Source organism: Gambusia affinis, linkage group LG17 (genome assembly GCF_019740435.1).
Source record: "Gambusia affinis linkage group LG17, SWU_Gaff_1.0, whole genome shotgun sequence".
Classification (NCBI taxonomy): Eukaryota; Metazoa; Chordata; class Actinopteri; order Cyprinodontiformes; family Poeciliidae; genus Gambusia; species Gambusia affinis.
The window spans coordinates 13245845-13268848 of NC_057884.1; the positions used below are offsets into that span (position 1 = coordinate 13245845).

At 37.6% G+C, this 23004-nt stretch overlaps 1 protein-coding gene across 3 annotated transcripts in view; it reads left to right on the forward strand.

Moving 5' to 3' along the window:
- The first annotated feature begins 6145 nt into the window (after nt 1–6145).
- unc5cb (unc-5 netrin receptor Cb) overlaps nt 6146–23004 on the forward strand; it is a 144453-nt gene continuing 127594 nt past the window's right edge. For 2 of the 3 annotated variants that reach the window (XM_044096282.1, XM_044096283.1), the window contains exon 1: nt 6146–6832. In XM_044096282.1, coding sequence (XP_043952217.1) covers nt 6715–6832 — 118 coding nt within the window. In that variant the 5' untranslated portion in view covers nt 6146–6714. The remainder of the gene's footprint in view (nt 6833–23004) is intronic. The other variant, XM_044096284.1, reaches the window with a different exon arrangement.

Below are 23004 nucleotides of genomic sequence, written 5' to 3' on the forward strand. Positions count from 1 at the left end.
TTATCATATTATTATGATTTTCCACAAAATTCTCTCTGATCAAAACTACCACAAAAGTTTCATCAGACTGTACGTGGAATTACACCTTAATTTGAACACCAAGAGGATGAACTTACAGGCAAAATAACAGCCGGAACAAACCTCTTTAAGATCAGTCACCTGAAAAAGACAACAAATCTTTTCTAATGCAATCAAAAATAGGAGAAAAAATGTTAAAGCAGAAATGGCAGCTCATTGTTACCAGTTGAAAGGTCTTTACATAATATCTAAAAATGAGGCTAGTTTGAAGCACAGTCATTACAGAATAAAATTATTCAAATAGATGCATAACAATGACATCACCTTTTCACAGTATCTCATCACTTCCATTTATCACAGTCTCTCTTGTTAATGGGGTTTTTACTTGGTTGTCCAGGAATCGTGACTCCACCCAGATGCATAAGAATAACACAGAAAACAAATACATAAACAAAAATAGAACTTCACAATATATATATAATCTTTTAAATTAACTTGGGTAACTAGTGTCCCCTTCCGCTTGTTCGATCTGCCCCTCAATGACTCACTAGAAAAAAAATAAAAGGTAAAAATGACAAAACTAGTGTTCAGGTGAATAGGAATGAGAGCTCACTACTACAGCTTTGAGCAGAAGGACATTTCCGAAAGCCTGTATTGGTTAACCTTGAATTCGATAGGCTGCATTGGCAGAGAGCTACACCACTTTCCCCTCCACTCAGCAAACAGTGAAATGAGGCTATGTGTACCATAACTGAAAATGGATGACTGTGAGGGAAGGAATACATTTTAATCTGAAAAACTCTGGTTGTATTTGAATATTCATATCTCTATGATGAACTATGTGCTTTATGGCTAGCATGATACATAGAGCTACAGCATGGCATTTCATATGCATGCATTGCATTTGTTTTTAAGGAAACTGGTTTAACACATCAATTTTCCTCTTATTGCTTTCATACAACTATAAAAACTATCTTTTAAACTAATTCAAATGTGCTGCAGAATCAAAGCAGTAAGATGAGCTATGCTGAATCAACAGGAAGAGCATATTGTCAGGACTTTGTACAATGGTAAAAAATCCTTGTTTGTTGATCTATATTTACTGTATCAATTGAAGGATTATAGCAGAGGTGGGCACGCCTGGTCCTCTTGGGCCAGTTTCCTGCAACTTTTAGATGTATCTCTACTTTAATACACCTGAGTCAAATAATGAGGTCATTAGCAGGACTCTTGAGAATCTGACTGCACTTGGGAGGTGATTCAGCTGTTGGATTCAAGCGTGTTGGACCAGGGAGACATCTAAGAGTTGCAGGACACCGGCCCTCGAGGACCAGGAGTGCCCACCTCTGGATTATAGGATAGGTATTTTTATTTCAGAACAACATATACCTATTAGTCAGACGTTTCTCCTGGCAGAATCTCTGGTGTGAATTAGTTTTGAATCTGGGTCTCTCGGTGGTTAGGTGTACCGCAATCCTGTACCCACCTGGCTACCTCTGTACACTGGGAGCTGCTGTTGTTGTTTGACCTCCTTCTGGATGTCTGAACTCCTTGCAGAAATATGCATGCAGCTGTTCTCTGAATATCTCAGAAGTTTAAAATAATATTGACTGACCATACTTAAATAAGTATGTACTTATACATAAATATGTAAGGTGGCCCCTGGGATGGATGAGATTTGCCCAGAGTTCCTAAAGGATCTGGATGTTGTAGGGTTGTGTTAGCTGACTCGACTCTGCAATATCGCATGGACATCGGGGGCAGTTCCCCTAGATTGGCATATCGGGGTGGTGGTCCCGGGCGGTGAAGAGAGAGCTGAGTCAAAAAGTGAAGCTCTCGATTTACCGGTCAATTTACGCTCCCACCCTCATCTACGGTTATGAGCTTTGGGTCATGACTAAAAGAACGAGATCACAGATACCAGCGGCCGAAATTGACAGAGCTGCAAGCATATCATACTTGATAATGAAAAAGGAGCACTAATCTGAGAAGCGGCAAAGAAATCCATTGTAACTTTGGAGGACATGGAGAGATGCACAACTCCATTTGGAGCACACATCATGAATTCATTGCATCAATTAAAGGATCATAAATTCACTACTCTGCTTTGGTCTCTCACATTAAATCCCAATGAAACTTGTTGACGTCTGTGGTTGTAATTTGACAAAATGTAGAAAGTTCCAGCAGCATGAACACTTCTGCTAGATGTATCCATGATGTCAATGTTTCAGCTGATGAATGCATTTCTAACATAAAACAAACAATTATTTTTTATTATATTTGACAGCAACCTACTGAAATGTCTACATGGCATGATGAGGCCAGGAAAGCAAAACTCTTCCAAAAGACTCTAAGAAATACATTAACAGTCTTTAGTCTTCACTAAATGCAATGACCTTGTGTATGGTATGCAGGACCCTGTGACACCCTCTAATCGGATTTCTGAATCTTCCTTTGATTAACAAATTCTGTGGCAAAAACTCCATTAAATACTTTTTAGAGGCGCACAGTGACTGTTTAGAGCCACACAGTGAAGCTGTTAAAAAATCCTTTGTGGAGTAAATCTCATCCTCACCTGGAGGCTTGTTTGGAAGGCAGTATATGAAGAACACTGAGGTTTTTAGCTAAATACAACATTTACATATAATATGAACTTTGTTTCTTTTTGATCTGTCCATTGACTGTACATTTCTGTAACTGAAATTTTCAAAACACTCCAAAAACGTTTTCCACTTTGTGTATTTGTGTGTAGAATTTTGAGGAAAGAAAACAATTTAATACAATTTGGAATAAGGCTGTCGCATAGCAAAATGTGTAAAAAGTGAAGTGCTGTGACTATTTTCCAGCAGCAAGCAGTGATTTGTTTATTTCACTTTGCATTGTTTGTAGACAAACCCTAAGCTAAGAATTGTAAGTGATGGAGATCCGCTCTTCCCCTACCAGGATACATGAATCCCATTCATCACATTTTAGCTTTTATGAAAAAGACAAGCTCTTCACTTTAGATCCATTTGTCATTTCGATATGCTAGTTATTTGTCCAAACTGTCTGTTCATTCAATAAATAGTTGATTCTCAAGCTCTATCTTTTTGTATCATTTGCCACATTCTGCTCCAGCAGAAAAATCCTAGAACTGGTACAGTGATAGCCCAAGCTTTTATAATTTAAAGTTGGCAAGCTGGGATAGGTGGTACACAGGGGATGGATAATTACTGGAATTGTTAATAGGTGAGTTATTCAGCAGAATGAATGTCAGCTGTGAGGGGAGTACAACTAAAAAAACGGAGGAAAATTGGAATAATGTGATGAATATACATGGGCAAAGAAGCCAAGTTAACACTAATAACCTAAAATAAACAGGTATTTCGGTTTAAAAACTATAATAGGTAAGGCAGCAGCACTGCACAAGGAAACTGTGTAATCCAAGAACCAAAGGTTATGCTGAAAGAAAACAATTCCCACAATTTGTTAGTATTTATTGGTTCTGTGATGTACAGTGTTCCACAGTTGGTTCACTTTTTTGTTTTGAGATTTTTGGTTTGTGTTCTCTTCTTTGACTATTGATATTCTGATGTGTGATTATTTCTAGATTCTCTCTTTTTTAAGTAGCCCTACATGGGACAATTTGGACTACAATATGTAAAAAAAAAAAAATTAACTATGTTGACTTATGATGAAGGAATCTTAATATGACTTGATTTTTTTATATATCTATCTGTGTTGATATATACAGTATATAATAAACATTTTTATGCTTTGCTTGGAAAAGTGCCCTTTAGATGAAATATACTTCATGCTACAAATATGAGCTTTAAAACAGCAGCTAGCGACCCGTTCTATTTTAGTCTACTTTTTCTAATGTTGTTTTGTGCAGTCTATAGTTGATCCAGAAGCACTTTTTACACCCAATGATGGGTGAAAAAAGTCATATGACCAATGTCATATGACCAATTGTTATACTTTGAAAACTTTTATGCACTTAACTAAAAATCTCCAGCTTGTTTGAAAGCAGACGCGTGCCACTTCTCAAAAGATGTCATCATAACAAAATAATTCTTATGATTTACCTGTGATTAATTTATTGCTATGGCTTATTTTGATTTTTGTAAAAAAGCATTAACAATATACATTAACATCTTTGTATATGTAGGAAGGTCTGAAGCAAGAATAAATAATTTCCTGCGTATGCTATCCAAAATTGAAATGTCAGAAAGATGTCAGCAGCCTGCTGACATCACCATGCATTAGAGACTGTTATAGGGGGAGGGAAGGGAATCCTAAAATTAGATTCATATTTTAAAAGTTTCATATCGGTGCAGATATGGTGCTGGAGTTCATGTTTCACATTAATCACGAAGTGTCGGGAACATTACTCAGACCTCTGTCATGCATATGTAATAACCCATCAGCCTTCCATCGGAAAGCTGAGACAAATTTCTACCCAAAAAGAAAAAGCCCTATTTCAAGCAGTTTTTCTTTTCTCTGAATTTCTGCGTGGATGTATGTCTGTCAGGCTGAGTTCCTTATATATCTAATTACATGCTATTAGTACTTTAAAATAACAATTTCCTTTGTTTGCAACAAGGGACAGTGCAAGGTCCTATCTGACATGCAGTGTTCAAACATAATTTTTGGTGATTTATTTTTCCAATGAAAGGTGGCATCAGAAGCATCTGTTTGCAATACATTGGAAATATAAACCACATTTTATATAGAGTAATGCACTGGATATTTCCATTTTTTCTACTTTATATTTCAGCTGCACTACAATGACAAGAAAATACCTAAGTGGCCCTACTGTACTGGTACCTTTGTCCATAAATCAGTTTGCAGGAGTTTATGGGACATTTTTGTCTTCTCACCCTGTTGCTGCTCAAGGCAGAAGTCCTTGTCCGGAAAAGATTCACATTTTTATTTATTTTTTAACAAAGGCATGAGGACATTATGTGATTATAGGAACATCACCAGGCTAACTTTTGGTCACATTTATCTGTCAGATTTCATTTTTTTTTCATTCAATTAATTACAATTTCTAAAGGTCCCAAATGTTTTGTTCACTTGTAACATAGTTTGTCCATAATCGTAGTTGAATCTGTCATTCATAAAACTTACACTAAGTGTATAATTTGTGATTAGGCGACCTGGATTCAATTCAAAATATATGTGCGTGTAACACAAATACAACAATTGTGTTATTTAAGCATTTATTTAGCTAATTAAAATCAATTTTAAAAAAAAAAGTTTGCAAAAAAAATGGCTGTTTGTTCACAGCATATTAATAGAAAGTTGAGCAGAAGGAAAAAGTGGATTTGAAAATTATGCATTGGCAACGTGGATAATCACAGCTTTGAAAGGGCTCCTCTGGGGAATGCACCAGAACTACCTCGCAGGCGTCTCAAGGAACAAGTCGTTTATGAAGAACGTATGAAGAAAGTGGAGGCACAGAATCCAAGTTTGAAGTCCAGGATGAAGTATCCATATCTGAGGAACCATGTCATCTGTGGGTGTTGGTTTACCGTGTTTTAGCAACTCCAAAGTCAGCGCAGCCACCTACCAGAAAATTACAGAGCATTTTGTGCTTCCCTCTGCTGAAAAGTCTTACAGAGACGCTCATTTAATTTTCCAGCAGGAGCTCAGACCTGCTCATAAAATAACCATCATATCACTGTGACTTATTGGCCAGCAAACTCTTCTGACCTAAAACCTCCTAATGAATTTATGTCAAGAGGAAAATAGGGAAAAAAAACAGACTCAACACTGCAGATGAGCTGAAGGGTGCTAATAAAGCTACCTGGGTTTTTATAACACCTCAGCAGATTGACAGGGTGACTAATTCAATGCTATTTCACACTAATATAGTAAGTCATGCAAAAGGAGTCCAGACAAATTATTTTATACATGTGTGACTAAGTAGATGCATGTGAGGTTACATTTTTACATAAGTCTTTAAATAATTGGCATTGTGTAACATTCAAAATTTATGAGACATACATATTTTTAAGCAGATAGCAGATCATTTGAGGCAGAGACAACCCCGTCTCGTATTCTTGAGATAGAGTTGTAGGGAAGACCACATTTTCTTCTTATGTCACACTTTTGATTGACTGTTTTTTCTAAATCCCGAACTTGTATTCGCCTTGCATTTAATAAACAGCTTCCATTCCTCGCCGCTGTCCGGGCCAGGTTTTGATACAGCGCCGCCACTCGCCGGAGCACTTGGATTGGCTGAAGGAGCAAGGTAGTCCGCAGAGACGGCTCCTTCCCCGGGTTCAGTCCCGCCAGTGAGACTCACACGCTGAACAGGTTCGGCTGAGCGGGACTCTCCGCGTGTTGGACTTCGATTTGGCGAGGGAGCATGAATTCACCTTCAAGGTATCGAGCCACACATCAGAGCAAATCTGGTGAACCTTTGAGAGGAAAATCAAACGGAGTCAGGTTTTAACGCAACATCCTCTCCTCTAACGGCGGACGATGCGCCCACATCTTATTCTATAAACTATCACATGTTTGTGAGGAAAAAGCAAACAAACAATCAGTGCGCTGGAGATATCTTCTGCGGAGCTACGCTGTGCGCTCTTGGTTGTGGAGGTTGCTACCTGGACGGGAACGCGGCGCACAGAGGGAGGATAAAGCGTGTTGGAGATCCATTTACTCAGAGACTCGGACTTGCCTCAGAGCGCAGTTTGACTCCTCATCATGGGCTGCGGCACACAGACTGACAGAGGAAGGGGAAGAGTGACGAGATTCCCCCCGGAGATGCCGTCCGTATCCTGGCTTCTGCTCCTTCTCCTGCTGGATGTGGGATTTGCTCAAGGTAAACTTTAATGCTTAGTGCGGACTTTACGACTGGTCAAAGTTTCACGCACACTTTTAGCTTCGGAGTGGTTGTAATGGTCGGAAAAAAAAACACCCCGAAAGTTTAAGCAGGAATATTTTAAGTCGAGTACTCAACTTTTGGGACAGAGTTATAAAGTCAGTCTCTAATCTGCCTGGCAGATGAATGTCTACAAAGTCATTTAGGGTCAATGAATATAGAATATGTAATTTACGTTTCCTCGATCCGAACTGAATTAATACGTGTTATACCGGTGGATCGGCCAAAGATTTGAATAGGCTGATTTTCCTTAGAGTTGCTTTGGTGAGTAAGAAACTAATAATAATAATAATAACAACAACAACAATAATGATAATAATAATAATATATTTTTAGAAATCATAAATTAATATTTTTTAATTTATCAAAAAAAAAAAAAACACCATCCTTCTTTTTATAAAGCAATAGACCAAGCTACTTTGAGATAGTTATAAAATAAAATAGACAAAGTTTAGTATACTTTGCTGCATGCTTTGTGTTGACCTGTAATTAAGTAATTTTCTGTTTTATTTAAAGTTACTCCCTCTTTAAATTAAAATACTGTTTATATTTTTCCTCGTTTTTTATTATTGTCTGAAAAAAAAGATCTGAATAAGCAGAATCAGTATGAGGCATGTAAAGCCTGGTGGTTCTGAGATACGAACCAACTTTTACTCAACCAGCTCTCATCAGTGGTATGTAGGTCAAAAGTAGAAAAATCTGATAAATCTTCAACTATCTTTTTTACTTTCTGCAAACAAATGTGGGGCTTTATACATACATTTTAAACAAAAACATAAAGTTACAAATTTTTTCACTTAAACTTATATGTTTATGGATGCAACTCATTATTTTAAAATTGCACCCATAATTACACCAATCATCTTTTAAAACTCAATTGTTTCCACCTCTTTTGGTAGAAAACATTTTTTTTTCTCTACCACACTTTCCATTGATGTTTTAGGCAAACTGTAGTAGCTGTCAGTTACAGAACAAAGCGAAAGCTAAAACACTTGAAGGTATTTACTTAATCCTCTTGTGGATGAAATTACCTGTCAAAGGGCTGTTAGAAGAGAGCATCTGTTTGACGCTTAATTGTTCATTATCTGTCTGTGCATGTTTAAGTACCGGCCTTGAATAAAGTCAGGTGGTCTCTCAACTGTATATGGGTATTTTACCGTATTAAATGTCTGCGGTCTTTGAGAGCCAGACGAGGTTATATTGGCGGCTCAAGCACTTATCGTGTGGCAAGGATTAGAATCTGTGAGCAACCTTATCCAGCTCCTCCAAATTGTCATCTCACTCCTACATTGTTAATGAGCAAAACGGAGTTGAAAAAAAGGGGCGAGGAAGAACAAAACACAGGCCAGAAGCAGCTTCTGAAGGGCAGGGTGAGATGACATAATACCCTTTCCAAAACCCCGGAGAGCTCTGTGTCATTGACTGGATGGGAATACGAACAAGGTTCCTCTCTGTCCATTAAGAAGTCGATAGAGCAGGAGAACATTGTTTGAGCTTAATTAATGGGCTTAGCTATTTTGGGGCCCTGATGAGCTGTACACATTTCCAAATCGCTTGAGAGATGCTTCTTCAGTGTGAAACTACTGGTGATTAAAGTGGCTCGCTTACAGACGCTTACTTGCAACACAGTTCTGTTCCTGAATGGCTTGTTTGTGGATTATCAGAACACATCTTCTGCTTCTGTGTACTTGTATTTGTTTCATTTTTAATTTTCTTTGAGGGATCTAGCTCAATTCAATAATCAGAGTGCTCTTTACTTGGTGGAAGCCTCACTAAAAGAGACAAGGTGAGACAGATTTCAGTGAGGGCTTTGTGACAGTAGCTTGGTTAAGAACTCCTACTGGGCAAACAAATCTGTCTGCGAGTTACAAGGAGTATCTGATGGGTTTTAAGTAGGTTTTCTAACTCACATAAAATCACAGTTCTGAAAACCGTGTTTCATTAGACAAAGAAAAACGTATCTGAAGTGTTTTCATACTTGATCTCTTTTTATTTTCATGCCTGACCTTAAGGTTGACATTTATGTAGCTCGTCTTTGCGTTAGCCACTGGATAGAGAGGTGCTGAGGGCCATCCTTGGGATTAATTCAGTTTTTCCATACGGCTGCTCTTGTACCTTCCTGCTTCTCTCACACCCTGCTCCTCTGCTTCCTGAAGATGTGTCCTCTGAGGATTCTTTATAGAGGGGAAAGTTAAAGGATATTTGATACATATATGGATTATAAACCATCCTGAGTAAGTGTTCTGCGAGGCTTTGCTATGTACCGCAGATGACAATCCTGTTCCGAACAATCCAGGTGCTACATGGAGTGAATGGGAATGGTATTTTCATTATTATTATTATTCTAACAGGCTTTCCTGGGCCCTGACAAACTAGCTCCCTTTGGTCTACTAACATTACAATCATCTGGGTCATTTTTTAAGCTGAGCGTATGCACAATAAGCACACTGTGTGTAAGGAGCAGGAGTTATAAATTTTCCCCCGTGAGCTGACCGAAATGACAGCTTTAAATTCAATAAATTAAACGTAACTGAAGAATTTAATGTAACTGATGTAAATAGAGATTAGGTTTGCAGTGCGCGTACGTTATAGAAGAGAGCAGGGGAAAGATTGTCTGCACAGTTTGGCTTCAATGGGGCAGAGCTACATGCTGGTTGCTAGCTAAGCCACAGATGGAGCGTGGTAGCAAGCGATAATTACTGTGAAAAGTAGCTGCTGAGCTTGCTTCCCTGCACTACTTGATGTCATGTACTATTGTTATGAAAGCAAAAAATATAGACGTGTGCTATTTTAGGGCCGGGAACAGTCTTCGCTCCTCCTGTGGGTGAGGATACCTTGTGGTTGGCTGGTGGAGGCGGGATACTGTGGCTGCCATGTTTACAGTTGGCCCTACTGCAAGGTTCACTGTTGTACTGTTATTTGTTCAAAATTCAGTTTTGTTCCTTTTAATGTTCATAAAAGTTCTTTTTCTTTTTCACTTGTCTCATGGCAACATTTTTTCCATCTCCCCTTATTTTGCTGCTTTCACTTTCACAGTTCAGTTTTGAATTAAATACTAATTTGTGGCTTTAAATACTTTTTGAACACATCCTAATATAACCGGCTAGACTGCGTGACCCTCAAAACCAAAAATGTTTGGGAAAAACACGTCAGAACTAGCATTAACAAGAAAACATGAACTATCTGCATCACTTTGAATATTTGTGCTCCTTTCTTTTAGTTTCCTGCAGTTTAATTATTGCATTTAAAGTATTTCTGTGTTTTACTGACATCTTACTAATACTGAAGATAACTTATATTTACTCTTCCTCTTTCCATAAACGCTTGCTCTTACAAAGCACCATCCATTTACACAAAGCTCCTCCTCTGAGCTGCAGTTCCAAGCCGTACTTCCGCCTCACCTCTCTCCAGCACCTTCCCCATTCAGTTCCTCCAGACTAGCAGAAGCAGCAGCAATTTGAAAACACCTGGTGGAACTGTGAGTCTGCTGAGGTCATCATCCAAACTACTTTTCACTGCAAACGACCCAAAGAATGGTTGTCAATAGATTAATGAGAAGCATTTCTGTAAGGGCACACTGAAGGGCTACTTAAAGAGACAAATGCCCAATTTCAAGGCGTCAAATGACAAAATTAGATTAATTTTATGTTATGTTTGATATATACATCATTATTATAAGTACAGGTAACTTAGTTACTTGATTGTGTTATAAAATGGCACTCTGCTGTGTGTCTGGATTATATATAACACCACCGAATCAAATCAACATTCAATTTCTATTTTTCAGAGCATATTTAATGGTATTTCACAATTTACAGCGTTTGAAAAACTATAAAATTCTTCCTGGTGGAACAATCTAGTAACCATGTTAAAATATGGAAGAAAAAAAAAACCCAAACTCCTCCATCCAGTTCAGTAAGTCAAATAACTTATTTTTAAATGTTGCTCTTCCATGTTTCTTCCACATTTTTATTTGCTTCTCTCATGCGGTGATGCCTTGAAGCCATCAAAACCTGACTAGTGAAGGGTATAATAGAAAATCAGAAAACTCTTGTTCTTTCCAGAGCGGTACTTGAAAAACAAAATAGGTGAGATGAAGGAGATTGTAAGGACGCAGGTAAAGGACAGAAAGGTGAGCAATGAAGAGAAGGGGGAGCTGTTGGCAGAGGCAGGGAGAGGTAAGGGTGAAAGCAGTCGGACAGAAGAGGAGAGGAGTGTCATTAATCACCCTGTGTGACACTCTCAACTACAGGGGAGCTTCACAGTGCAACATTCACTTCTATTAGCAGTCCATTAGCAGAGCTCTGCACAAGTAGCAGCGCTTGACAGGTAGGCCTGTGCCAGAATGGCTGACCTGTGTGCCTTAACAACGCATATTGTTTCTGGACTGTGTGAAGGTGTGTGGGGGTGTGGGTGCGTGTGTGTTTGCGTCGGGTGTAGAAAGTCAAAGTGCACCACAGGGCAGAAATTACCTTGACATATTGTGGCAAGTTTTGTCTTTTCGTCTATGGAAAGGAAATGAAAATAATTGTTTAAAAGGTCCCACTTTCAATTACACTACTGAGTGAGATGGGAGATAATGATCCTAACAATAATGATGGTGGTGGTGGGAAGCTGATTCCCACCATTTTTGCCTTTGCTGCAAAATGGCTCTTCAAACTTGAGATGATGCATTAGAGGTGCACCCATTTCTCATTCAAAACCTTGCATTGCCTCCTGGTATCCAGGAGCCCTCTGATTATGGGATTGTAGGCAAGGAGACGGGGGAGTGGACCACTGTTCCTGTTCTAGATCCTCTGTTCGTTTATGATTAGAGGTCGGAGCTAGCAGTCAGAAAATCTGGGCTGGGTGGGGGTGCAGGAGAGGAGGACAAAGCCAAAGGGGGAGAGAGAAGTGATTACGAGTTAAGTGGCCCTTCTCATGCCATTATAAGCAGCAGGGCTGACAGAGCACACCATGAGTGAGAATAAGTACATACTCCACTTCTGCCCTTTAATTTGGCATCCTGGCCTCTCCCCTGGTGTTCAACCACTAACGTCCACCTACATTTTTCTGTCCCTAATTGGAAATCAGCCACGTATCTTTGCCAACACAGCTACATACAGGTGAATTCACAAGTTAAGTGACTTTCTAGTGAGGCTTTTTATTACTTTTTATATTTCAGTAATTATTTATGTACTAATTTGAGAAACACTAGCGCCCAACCTTATTCTCATTTTCTTTTCATGTTTGTCATATAATTGTGCAATATTCACATTACTTTTTCATTCTTAGTAGTACGGGGCCTAATAATCAAGTCATCAAATTTTCAGAGGAACAAGTGGAGCAACCATTCCAGAGCTATTGAACAAGTGCCCACCTTTAAATATCTGAGTATCATTATGTGCAGTAATTTGTGTTGGAATGATCATATTGATTGTCTCCAAACTAGCCCTAAGACCACATTTTCTGAACAGGCTTAAAATGTTTGGAGTCCAGGATAATGCTGACCTTTTATAAAGCTGTCTTGAGCAGTATAATTAGATATATGTGCCTGGTATGGCTCACTCACTGTGTAATCTTAATCTAGAATTGCACCCATGGTAAAGTCACAGATGAAAATAGTTGGGTCGAACTATCAACCCCCTCCCTTGTAGTCAATCTATGAAATCACTGAAATGAAACAGGCAAAGAAGATGCTGAAGGACCCATCCCATATCCTGTTTGGAGACTAGTATCAACTACTACTCTCAAGGAAATGTTATCTGCTGCATAAGCAATAGTTTTAAACAATCTTTTCATCAAACTTCTCTTTTACGTCTTTATAAATCTGATAACGTTCTTGATTTTTTTCCTTTTAAAACTAATTTCCCATCTAGACAATCTGAACTTTATGGATGCTATATATATATATATATATATATATATATATATATATTTATATATATATATATATATATATATATATATATATATATATATATATATATATATATATATATATATATATATATATATATATATATATATATATATATATATATATATATATATATATATATATATATATATATATAGTTTTATTTATTTTTTTTGCTTTTTTTATTTGGTGTGCATGTGACCTTGTAGTCATTGTACACCTGCCCCTCAATGAATTTCCCTCAGAGATAATGAAGTCTCTCTTATATTCTCCTAAACACCTGAACTTTGTTGTTGCCCTCAATGTCTCTCTACAGTATCAGTTAATTTTGTACAGTTTGCATGCAACCTAAACAGAATTAAAGAGGCCTCTGTAATGTTACCTTGCTCAGGGTCACTATAAATAACGCAATGTGCTGATTAAGAGGCCAATGCAGTTAGGTTATTTCCCCGATGTCCTTTTAACCAAGCTACCTATTCCAGCATGAACAACCTTGCTAACTGCTGCTGTAAATAGGAAGCAGGTGCCCAATGTGGCACAAATATGTAATCCAACATATAGAGTAAAACATGCTTCAAAATGTTCAGTTCATTCAGATTTTGGATTTCAATGGTGAAAACTGCACTATTACAAGTTAGAGAAATACACTAAACGATATATGTAATTTCTGAGAAAGAAAATCTGGCAAAAAGATTGTAGTTTTTAATGTTTTTTAAAGAATTTTGTGAACTACTGCAATTTAACATTGCGCAGGACTGTGTGGGAGGCTTTTTCAAAACTGGAAAACAAGCATTTCACTCTGCAGTAAATTTGGAGCTACACTGGAGCCCTGACTATTTGCAGTTCAGTATTTGCAGATTCACCTATTCAGGATTTTTTCTGTGACTCATGGCTTCAAATTATTTGTGGATACTCTGCCTATTTGCACATTGTTTTGGCATTGCTACTTGCCACGCTATTGGCTGGCATTTGCAAAGCAGCCAATCCAGGGGTGGCATTTATTTTCTTTCATGGAAGTAATTGATTGATAATTAAATATGTAAACATAACTTTAGATTTTTATTAGATGTTAAAAAAAGTAACTTACACATTTTCGGAGCAGAAGTTCAGCACTATCAACCTTTGAAAAAAAAACAAGTATTACATCAGATTTGTTGTTTATTGTGAGCTTATGTCTGCAATACAAGCTGACTATATTTTAGAAGTCTGTAGACTTCTTTACTTCAAATATTGGTGGACCCGGTAATGTGACTGCTTGTTACAATTAAGGAACATTAATGCTAAACTCAGGCTATGCATTCTTTCTTCACGAAAACGTCCAACATGCCAAAGAGGCAGTAATGAGGTGATCTCAGAGATGATTCATCATGCTTGAGTCATGGTCAGCATGGAGTTACTTGAATTATGACGTTTGTTTAGAAATCCATCCTTCTCTTGAAACATGAAACACAGCTACCGTCTTTCGCTCAGTCCTCACTGTCTGATGAAACTAAGCCTCTTTTCTTTGCTTTCTGCTGCTTTCTGTTCCTTCACACAGCTTTGAGTATAGCGCAAATATAAAAAATCTCCTTGATAAAGGATATTTTAATTATAACACAGTCTAATGAAGATAATAATCTACATTAGAATGAAGAATTTATTTTTGCTAAACCTCTTCACATTTATTTATATCCTTAAATGTGTTTATTTCTGTTTAGAAGGATCTAGTTTTCCATTTGCTTATCCCTCTGCTTGTAGAGGGTTGTGGTCTTCATATGTCAGCAGAACAGAAAGAGAGGGTGGGAAGGGGGGGTAAGTGAGGGAGTTCTTGTGGGACCCCCTTGTCCCGGGTGAAACATGAGAGCAGGAGACCAAACGTTCCCCATTTCCTGTCTCGACTTTATCAGCATCTTGCTCTGTGTTATTTCTACACTCTTAAAGCATCTGATGAAAGTCTTGCCTCAGACAAATGTTTGTGCCTCCTTGCTTTTTACGGGGCTCAAATGAGATACTTTATCCTCGTGCCACCCCTCCCTCTTTCATTCTCTTTTTACCTCATTCCTGTGTCTGCTTTTGAGATCCCACAAATGAAGTTCAGAGTCTCTGGTTTACATTATGGTTGCTTAAAGATGGGCCTGGGATGCCTTAAAAGACAATGATTGTCGTTCTTCTGGAGGAATACACTTTTACAAGACTTTGGGGAACAGCTTTGAGGAAAAAGAACCTTTGTTGAGTTAACTACATTTCTGCTGAGTTTTGCTGAATATAATTACTTCCACCCACATATAGGTCAGCGATACTTCACAAATGAGAAGTAATTCTCCTTTTGCATCTTTGACAGTTCACACTCTTTTCCATTCATTCATTAATTTTCATTCTAGCTTGTGTAAGCTGTGTGTTGCAAAAGTTTTCACAACCATTGAAGTTTTAGTGTTTGGTCATGTTACAGCTACAAACTTTTATGCATTTTATTAGAATTTAATCTAGTAACCCAACACAAAGTAGTGCATAATCATAAAATGGAAAGAAAATTATAGATGGTTTTCATAGTTTTTTGCAAATAAAAATCTGATTTGTGTGATGGTATTTCTAATTATACTAATATTCTTGAATAAAATCCACTGTAACCAATTGTTTATGTGTAATCTGAGTGTGGAAGACCAAACAAATCAGCCAAAAGAAGTGCATTGGCCTACATCTAAAAGCCTGGAAAGGAGATGGAAAAATACCCAAGAGAAATAGATTTGAAGAAGGTGCAGAGAAGCGCATCTGAGATTAAAAAAAATCTGCTTACAGAACAACTGTTAGCTGTGTACTTCTAGCTATTGTAGACTAGTGAAAAGAAAGCCATTGTTGAAAGAAAGTGGCAACATTGTGCTGCAAGCATGTTTTTCTTTAGGAGACACAAGGATCTTTATAGAGTTGACGGGAAGATGGATGAAGCTTTATATAGGGCAATGCTGGAAGAAAACTTGTTGGGGGCTGCGAAAGATTTGAGATTAGGGTAGAGGTTCACCTTTCAGTAGCACAACAATTCTACACATACAACCAGACGGCAGTGGAATCATTAAGTAAATATATACTGTGCTATAACAGCCTAGTCGAAGGCCTAAACTAATGTGATTATCATTGACAAGTCTGGAAATTCACTGTTCACAAATGCCCTATGGCCAGTCCAGAAAAACTTAAGCTACTCTGTAAAAAAGAAAGGGCGCAAGTTTCAGTCAAAGCCCAGATGTTTACAGCTGGTGGAGACAGAGATGTGTTGTTGTAAATGCAGCAAACAGAGTTTTTCCTAGCAATTGACATAAAGGAGGCTGAATGGAAGCCATTTTCTATTTGAAAATGTTGAAAACTAAGAATGATTTCCTTTCCAATGCTTTGTGTTGGTCAATTACACAAAATCCCAGTAAAGCAGTCAGAGGTTGTAATATGACAAATTCTAAAAAAAACATTCAAGGTGTTTGAATATATACTTTTCTATGTGTCTCTTCTTACGAAAACAGCTCTGTCTTTGTGTGCACGTTATTGTTTTTCTGCACGCGTTTGTTTGTCCAGTGATAACTGGGTTTGAAAAAAAGTCTGCTTCAGAATAAACTGTCTGAACACCAGACCGTTCTTCTTTGCAAAATCAATCTTTCTCATAATTCCCCACATTTTTCTTCCATCTGTTATCTACCGAGCTGCCAAGCAGACTTTTAAATGAAGCAGACCATTACCAGAGGGCAGAATTAAACGTGTGTCACGATGCCAGCCTGTAAAAGTTGTTTTTACTGAGTGAAATGAGGTGATAAATTAAAGCTTCTCAACTGGTATGTACTGTTGTATGAATAATCCCCACTAAATACATCATCAAGGAAGGGTCAAAATACAAACACACACCTAGTTTTTCCAAAATTGTATGTTTTTGACTTATCGTTTGCATAAGCAACTGAATCCTGCTTCGCTGGTCTTTTTTGGGGATAATTATTCTTCACAAGTCTCAGCATGAACAGTGGAATTCAACATTGCAGAAAAAAAAAAACTGTGTAATAGCAGACTTAACTACCTCACCATCAACCACCCCACCGCAGAGCTCCCACCAACTTTAACACCCACTGTGTGACCTCTTTTCCCCAGTTTTGGCTTTGTTACCGTGACTCCAGTAATAGTTTGCAACTTGAGATTGCTGTTGGGTGTCAGCACTTTCCTGTGTTTGTACAACATGTGTGTGTTTGCCATATCTCCATGATCAGTCCCTGGTGACTTAACTGCTGGCAGACAGTGCATAACTGGGGTAAGCTCAATGGGTCTCATTTAGATGGGGCCCAGACAGAAGCCCCAGTGGTGGAAGGTTATTTTATTACTCCTAACATGTAAAGTACACCACTGAGGCTGCTACATTTGTTGGCTCTGTCAGAAAAGAGCAAATGGTACCGTGTTGTTCTGTTGTAAAGATGTGAGAAATTTCTAATCTGCTACATCGGTCGGAAAATAAATGGCTCTGCGGCCTTTGATTCTCATGCATTCTTTTTCGGTTAATGACAGCTATGGAAATGAGCTTAATAATTGAAACCAGTTTTGCTGATCTAAGAGTTCAAGTAAATGTGAGAACTGCATGATGTATTAACACAAAAGGATCAGAAACAGCCATAATACAGCTGCCCTCAGATTTCTAGTAGCGTCGTATTTTCATATTTATACAAAGGATGTGCTCAGTAGCTGGAAATGTGCTCACTTCAATTCATTATGAATCGTAAAATATTACTCAAACATCCCTGTTGGCGGAGGAGAGCTCCCAGCTGTGCATTTGCCCCTTTCAAGGAGTTACCCAAACAGTAGGCAGAGAGTGAATAATGAATGTTGTTGTGATGATTGCTTCAAAATACTTTGGAGAAAGCAAGAGATTCTTCCAAAGAAGGTCGAAAGTCTGAATAGACTCAATCTTCCACACTGATTCATTCAGCAAACACAACTCTTGTTTGCTGTGTAACCTCCACAGGCTGCTAATCCTTCAAGAAGCAGAACCCAAAAACACTGGGGCTCAAATCTACTGTGATGTACATGCTGCTATTGAGGTTTATTGAACATCATATGCCTCAGATTAGAAGAGGACATCAGTGGTCTGCTTTAGAGATTTTGTTTGTACATTTCAAACAGTATTAAAGATACTTACAACAAAGAGTAAAGAGTAAGATTCATGGAACAATTGAATCCACAGTTCAGTGGTCTTGTGCTGTGATTCCATCTTTTATATTGCAAGCCTCTTTTACATTTTTCCCCTGGTTTCTCTATTCTTTTCAGATTTTTTTTTTATATGAAATGTGGCATAGATTTTATGAACTGAAGTGGCTCCGAGCATGAGAAGTTGACACACACAAAAAAAGATTCTATGGTAAATATAGGGCAGAGAAATAGGGTATAACATTATCCCTCTGGCAACTGGTAGGTTTTTGGAAAAAAAAAAAAACTTGACATGTCAGCTTTTTGTTTGATGTCTTTTTGTCAGTGTGATTAGCATGTATGTGGAAAACATATGTAATATGTATTATGTCTGTGGTTTAAACAAGCCAAACTGATTAAGGCATATTTCAAGATAAATACCATTGAATAAAAGTACATTTTTAATATACACAGTCAAGTAGCATACTAATTGCAACTCTGCTTTTGTAAAAATATGAATTTAATTCTGATATCTGCTTCCACTAGGGATGCTTTGATCAAGATTTTTGTCCTTGAAAACAATCCGAGTCATTTAATATTAGGTTTTTACTGAAACGTAATCCCAATCCTATTTACAGTCTCTACTATCTTTGTCTCTTGACAGCGAGACAGTTTGCCCCAACTAGAGTTTGTGTAGGTTAGCATATGCTGTTTCATGAAGCTTTTTTCAATTAACCTTCCAATATGTTTTTGCATGATTTATCATTTTGTTCCTGAAGACGTTTATAACTTGACGTATACCGCTTCACTCTTCTGTAAACGCTCTTCTTTTTTCTTCTTAGTTTTTTTTTATGTGTAGCAGTCTGACAAAATGCTAGGCTAAATCTAACATCTGTCTGTTTTAAGACAACTTGTTGTCAGGTTGACTTGTGCCTCACAAGTGTACAGTCACTTAATGGTGACTGTACAAAACATATAAAAATTGTTCTCCTGAGTCTAAACTTGAAACAACATAAAACATGAATGGCGTTTCAGGTCTGTCTCCTACATTAAAATCCGTCTGGGAATCTCTAAGCATCGTGGGTGGAGCCGGTCAAATGAAACAATGAGACAGAAAGCTGCAGCAGCCATTACAATCCTTCTTTAATTTTAAAATGTCAGGGAAACTCAAGTCTTCTGCTTACTGAATATTGTGCTTGGCTATAATAGCATTTTTTAAACCATGCACATAATATTTGCGCTGTGATTTAAAAGAAAAACTGGTTATGCGAAATACAGCTGTGCAGTTTGCCAGTATAACAGTATAACTAAAATAAAATTATGAATGAATCGTAAATTATTTGCAAATCCCCGAGGGTATTCTCAGCTGCCACTAAAGGAGGAATCAGAATCCACATAAAACTGATTTTTTGTGACAGAGATAAACGACAACTGTTGGTGGTTATACTTGTATTTAGACCGTATTATGTAAGTATATGAAAAAATCTTGTAGCAATAGACAAAAAAAACACATTTGTCCAAGACTGTCTCTTAATTATTTTTTTGAGTTTATCTTTATTGATAGGAATAGATTATGAGTTATTTAATGTAAGTTAAAAGGTGTGACAAATACTGGATGAACTGTTGTGTATTTGTGGTTTGAAATAAAATGTCGAATGGATTTTAAAGAAACATGATACCAACACAGCATTTTGCTCAACCCATAATGACTTTAGCTATCTTTTTTTATTAAGCTTCACCATTAGTGCTACATTAGTAAAATTACTTAAAATAAATATTCTACAAACAGCAAAAAAATATTAGCAGATTTTTCATTTTCATTATCTAATGTTTTGGCTATTCAAATTGTGCCTGTAAGTGGTTACAGAGAGATAGTATGAAAAGAGGGAGTGAGAGAAGCAATGATGGACTCCAGCTGCTTTCGAGCAGGGGCCATCTTAACCGCTAATCCACTGGAGTGCCCCCAGATATCAGGGACTTTCAAACATGCCCATCAATTTCTATAGGAGGGCTTTGGAGGATTGTTCTCCCTGTTGTCAAAATGACGAAGAAATGAGATCCTAGTTTGGGAAAAAATTGACCAAGCTCGGTGAGATGACAAGTCTGTTTCTCCAGTTCCAGACATCTATAAAGCATGACTCCATACGGTACACCAGCTGCGCTGGAGTCAGCACAGTTACTGTAAACTGATACACAGTAATGGCTTGCTGCAGATATGCTGGAGCATGTGGAGCGGAAACCGATAATTCAGTGGTGACACACTATGCATAGGGGTTCCCATGGTCTTTAGGCTGACGTGAAGTAAGCTGATCCATCAGGTAAAAAGAAGAGAGGGTTACGCTGAGGAGATGGGGAGAGTGGGGAGGGCTGTGTAAAGGAAAGAGCATGGCATCAGTGAATTGCACCTCCTGATGAGTTTCCGCCGGTAGCTGCTTGTTTAAATCCCACTGCACACGCTCTTTGCGTCTCACATTTAGAAGGCTTCACATTACTAAATCATGTTTGTTTTTACAAGTCTACAAAGCCTTACTAGCTTTCCGTTAGCCATGTTTTCTGCTTTTTTGTGCCAAATATTTTATTTAGCATCCCTATGTTCCATGACAAGCGCTCGCCAACAAAAGCACCGACATGGCCTCGGGAAAAAGAATAGAAAGGGGGAACTGGAGATGAGGAAAAAAGGAATAAGGAACCACTCCTAAGCTGTGTGTCTTTTACCCAGGAGATGAGCAGACTGGAGGTATCCAGTATTTAGGCACATTAACCCACAGCTATTCATGGCTGCTTTGTGCGGTTTTTTTGTTCATGGAACAGCGGCAAAAAAAATCTGGTAAACAAATACAGCCGCATTATACAAAGCAGCATTTTCTGCAAGCAGCATTTTCTGCAAGCACCGGGCAGCTTTAAGTGTTACCAGCTCACATGCATATTTCCATTCGCCTGCAATTTCTGGGAAATTTGGCAGCGTAATCTGAACCTTATTGTGTTTCTTCTCCATGAAACACCAGACACCAGTGAAACCTGGTTTTGGTTTTGACTGGAGTTTTTTTTTTTTCCTTTATTTGTTTCTTTCTAGTAGTCGCTTTGAATTTAGGGTCACATTCAAGACAAGCAAGAACATTTGTCATGATAATTTCCGTTTTAGTTCCTGTCAGAACAAACTCAACAGAAAACAGTACATATGTGAGATTTTCATGGTATGATAGCCTTGCATACAAATAACACAGTATCATGATATTTTCCATTAACATTTCCGAAGTTATCACTTGCTACTCCTACAAAGACACTGGATAAAATATTAAGAGAAATTTGGGTGGGGTGGGAGATGGTTCTATAAAAAAGTTTTAAGTAAAAAGAATTAACAAGCTTTTAAAAAGGTGGAGTAAGAGACATGGGAAACAGGCTGTGGGAGCACCACAAAATAATGCTGTGCAATAAACAATCAAACAAACAAACAAAAAAAAACAACAACAACGAAGTGTTTTGAGGTAGAAAATGTTTATTTAAAGTCTGGATGGCATAAAATTTTCCTCAACAATTTAAAACAAAAGGCACATTTTGACAATGAGAACCAGAACTTATTTCATCAGAACTTTTTTTTTACCCCTACAATTTTGGTTTTGGTAATGTTTTCATGTTGCTGGATTTGTACCTTTGGGACAAACTGAGGGTTTATTTTGTAAAAATAAACCATCAGTTTATCTTCTTTTGTGAATATAAACCCTCAGTTTTCAGCAATAGCTAAAACAAATAATCCTGTGTAGTAATTACACTAACTTCTATAGAGTCCCGACAAAATCTATGAAAAGTGTTGCTGTAGTGTTTTCCTGCCTTTGGAGCAACAGGAAGGAGAAAAGAGTAGAGATAGCTCCAGTGGGGATAATTTCAAAGCAGTTACACCGTGAAGCTGAATTAAAATCCCTACAAAGTCAGAAAAACGTTAAGAACTTTAATTGATGTTGATCTAAATAAATCCTGAGAGACATATCTTACAAAGCACCATATTTCTTGAAAGTCTCCCAACAATCCAGTTGGCAAGAATTTTACCCTATTAAAGTTAAAGCAAAAATTGTGCATCTGAACTGAGATGATTAAAGTATAATTTAGTTATTTTTTTATCAGTTTGACGTTTATGTCTCTCTCCTTCCATATACTTCCATATACATCTACCAAAGTTCTTGGTAGATGTTGAAATACTTCTTACTTCCATAAAAGGGCCTTTTTCTGGATTAGTTTTCTATATTTTCTTGCTAAGGTAAGTGCACGGGAAACACAGGGGGATGATAATGACAGCAGAAAGCTGCACTGGTAAAAGGTTTATGTAAAAAGGTTTCTGTGGAACACGCCTAGAACTCCTTCTATTTAAAACAGAAAAGTATCAATTATTCCTACATTTGCTATGATGTAACATTATGATTATTTCAGTATCAATGTTCTCTACAAAAAAAACATTTATTGTTATTATGATACATAGACTTAAGGGAAAATGTAGAATAATAGATTGCAGCTTCGGTTTTTTAAAATAGGGTCTCTTTTAAGCTTTACTTTCAAAGACTTTTTTATGTTTTTCATGACCCAAAGTATTTCCAGACAAGCAGTTTTGTGTTTATTCTCAGCAATTGAAAGAAGCAGTAGTCTTTTTTTTTTTAGCTAAACGTCTGGCAGTGCATATCAACAGATGGGGTTGGGGGTAGAATATGAAACTTCTTAATATTCCATGCAGCTGGAATAACTATGGTCACTTTCCCTGACGTTTCTAGGAAAGGGCTTCAAACCATATTTTGATATAAAATTTTAGTGTTTCTAAAACTTTAGTGTACCTGGATACTGGCAGCGAGGCCCAACATTGTAATGGTGCAAAGACATTTTTAACTGGAGCTAATATATTTGATAAATGCCCCCAGTCATTAACATCCTGCTTTGTCTTTAGTCATATAGTCAGAAGGACTGGTCTGAAAGGTTTGGACAAACAGGAGAACAAAAGTGATGAGTGATATGATGGATGTGTCACAATAAGGAGATGTTGCTGTCTACCATCTATCGTTGAATAAAGAATTTTTTTCTGCGCGGCCTGTCACATCCAACTTGACTCTTC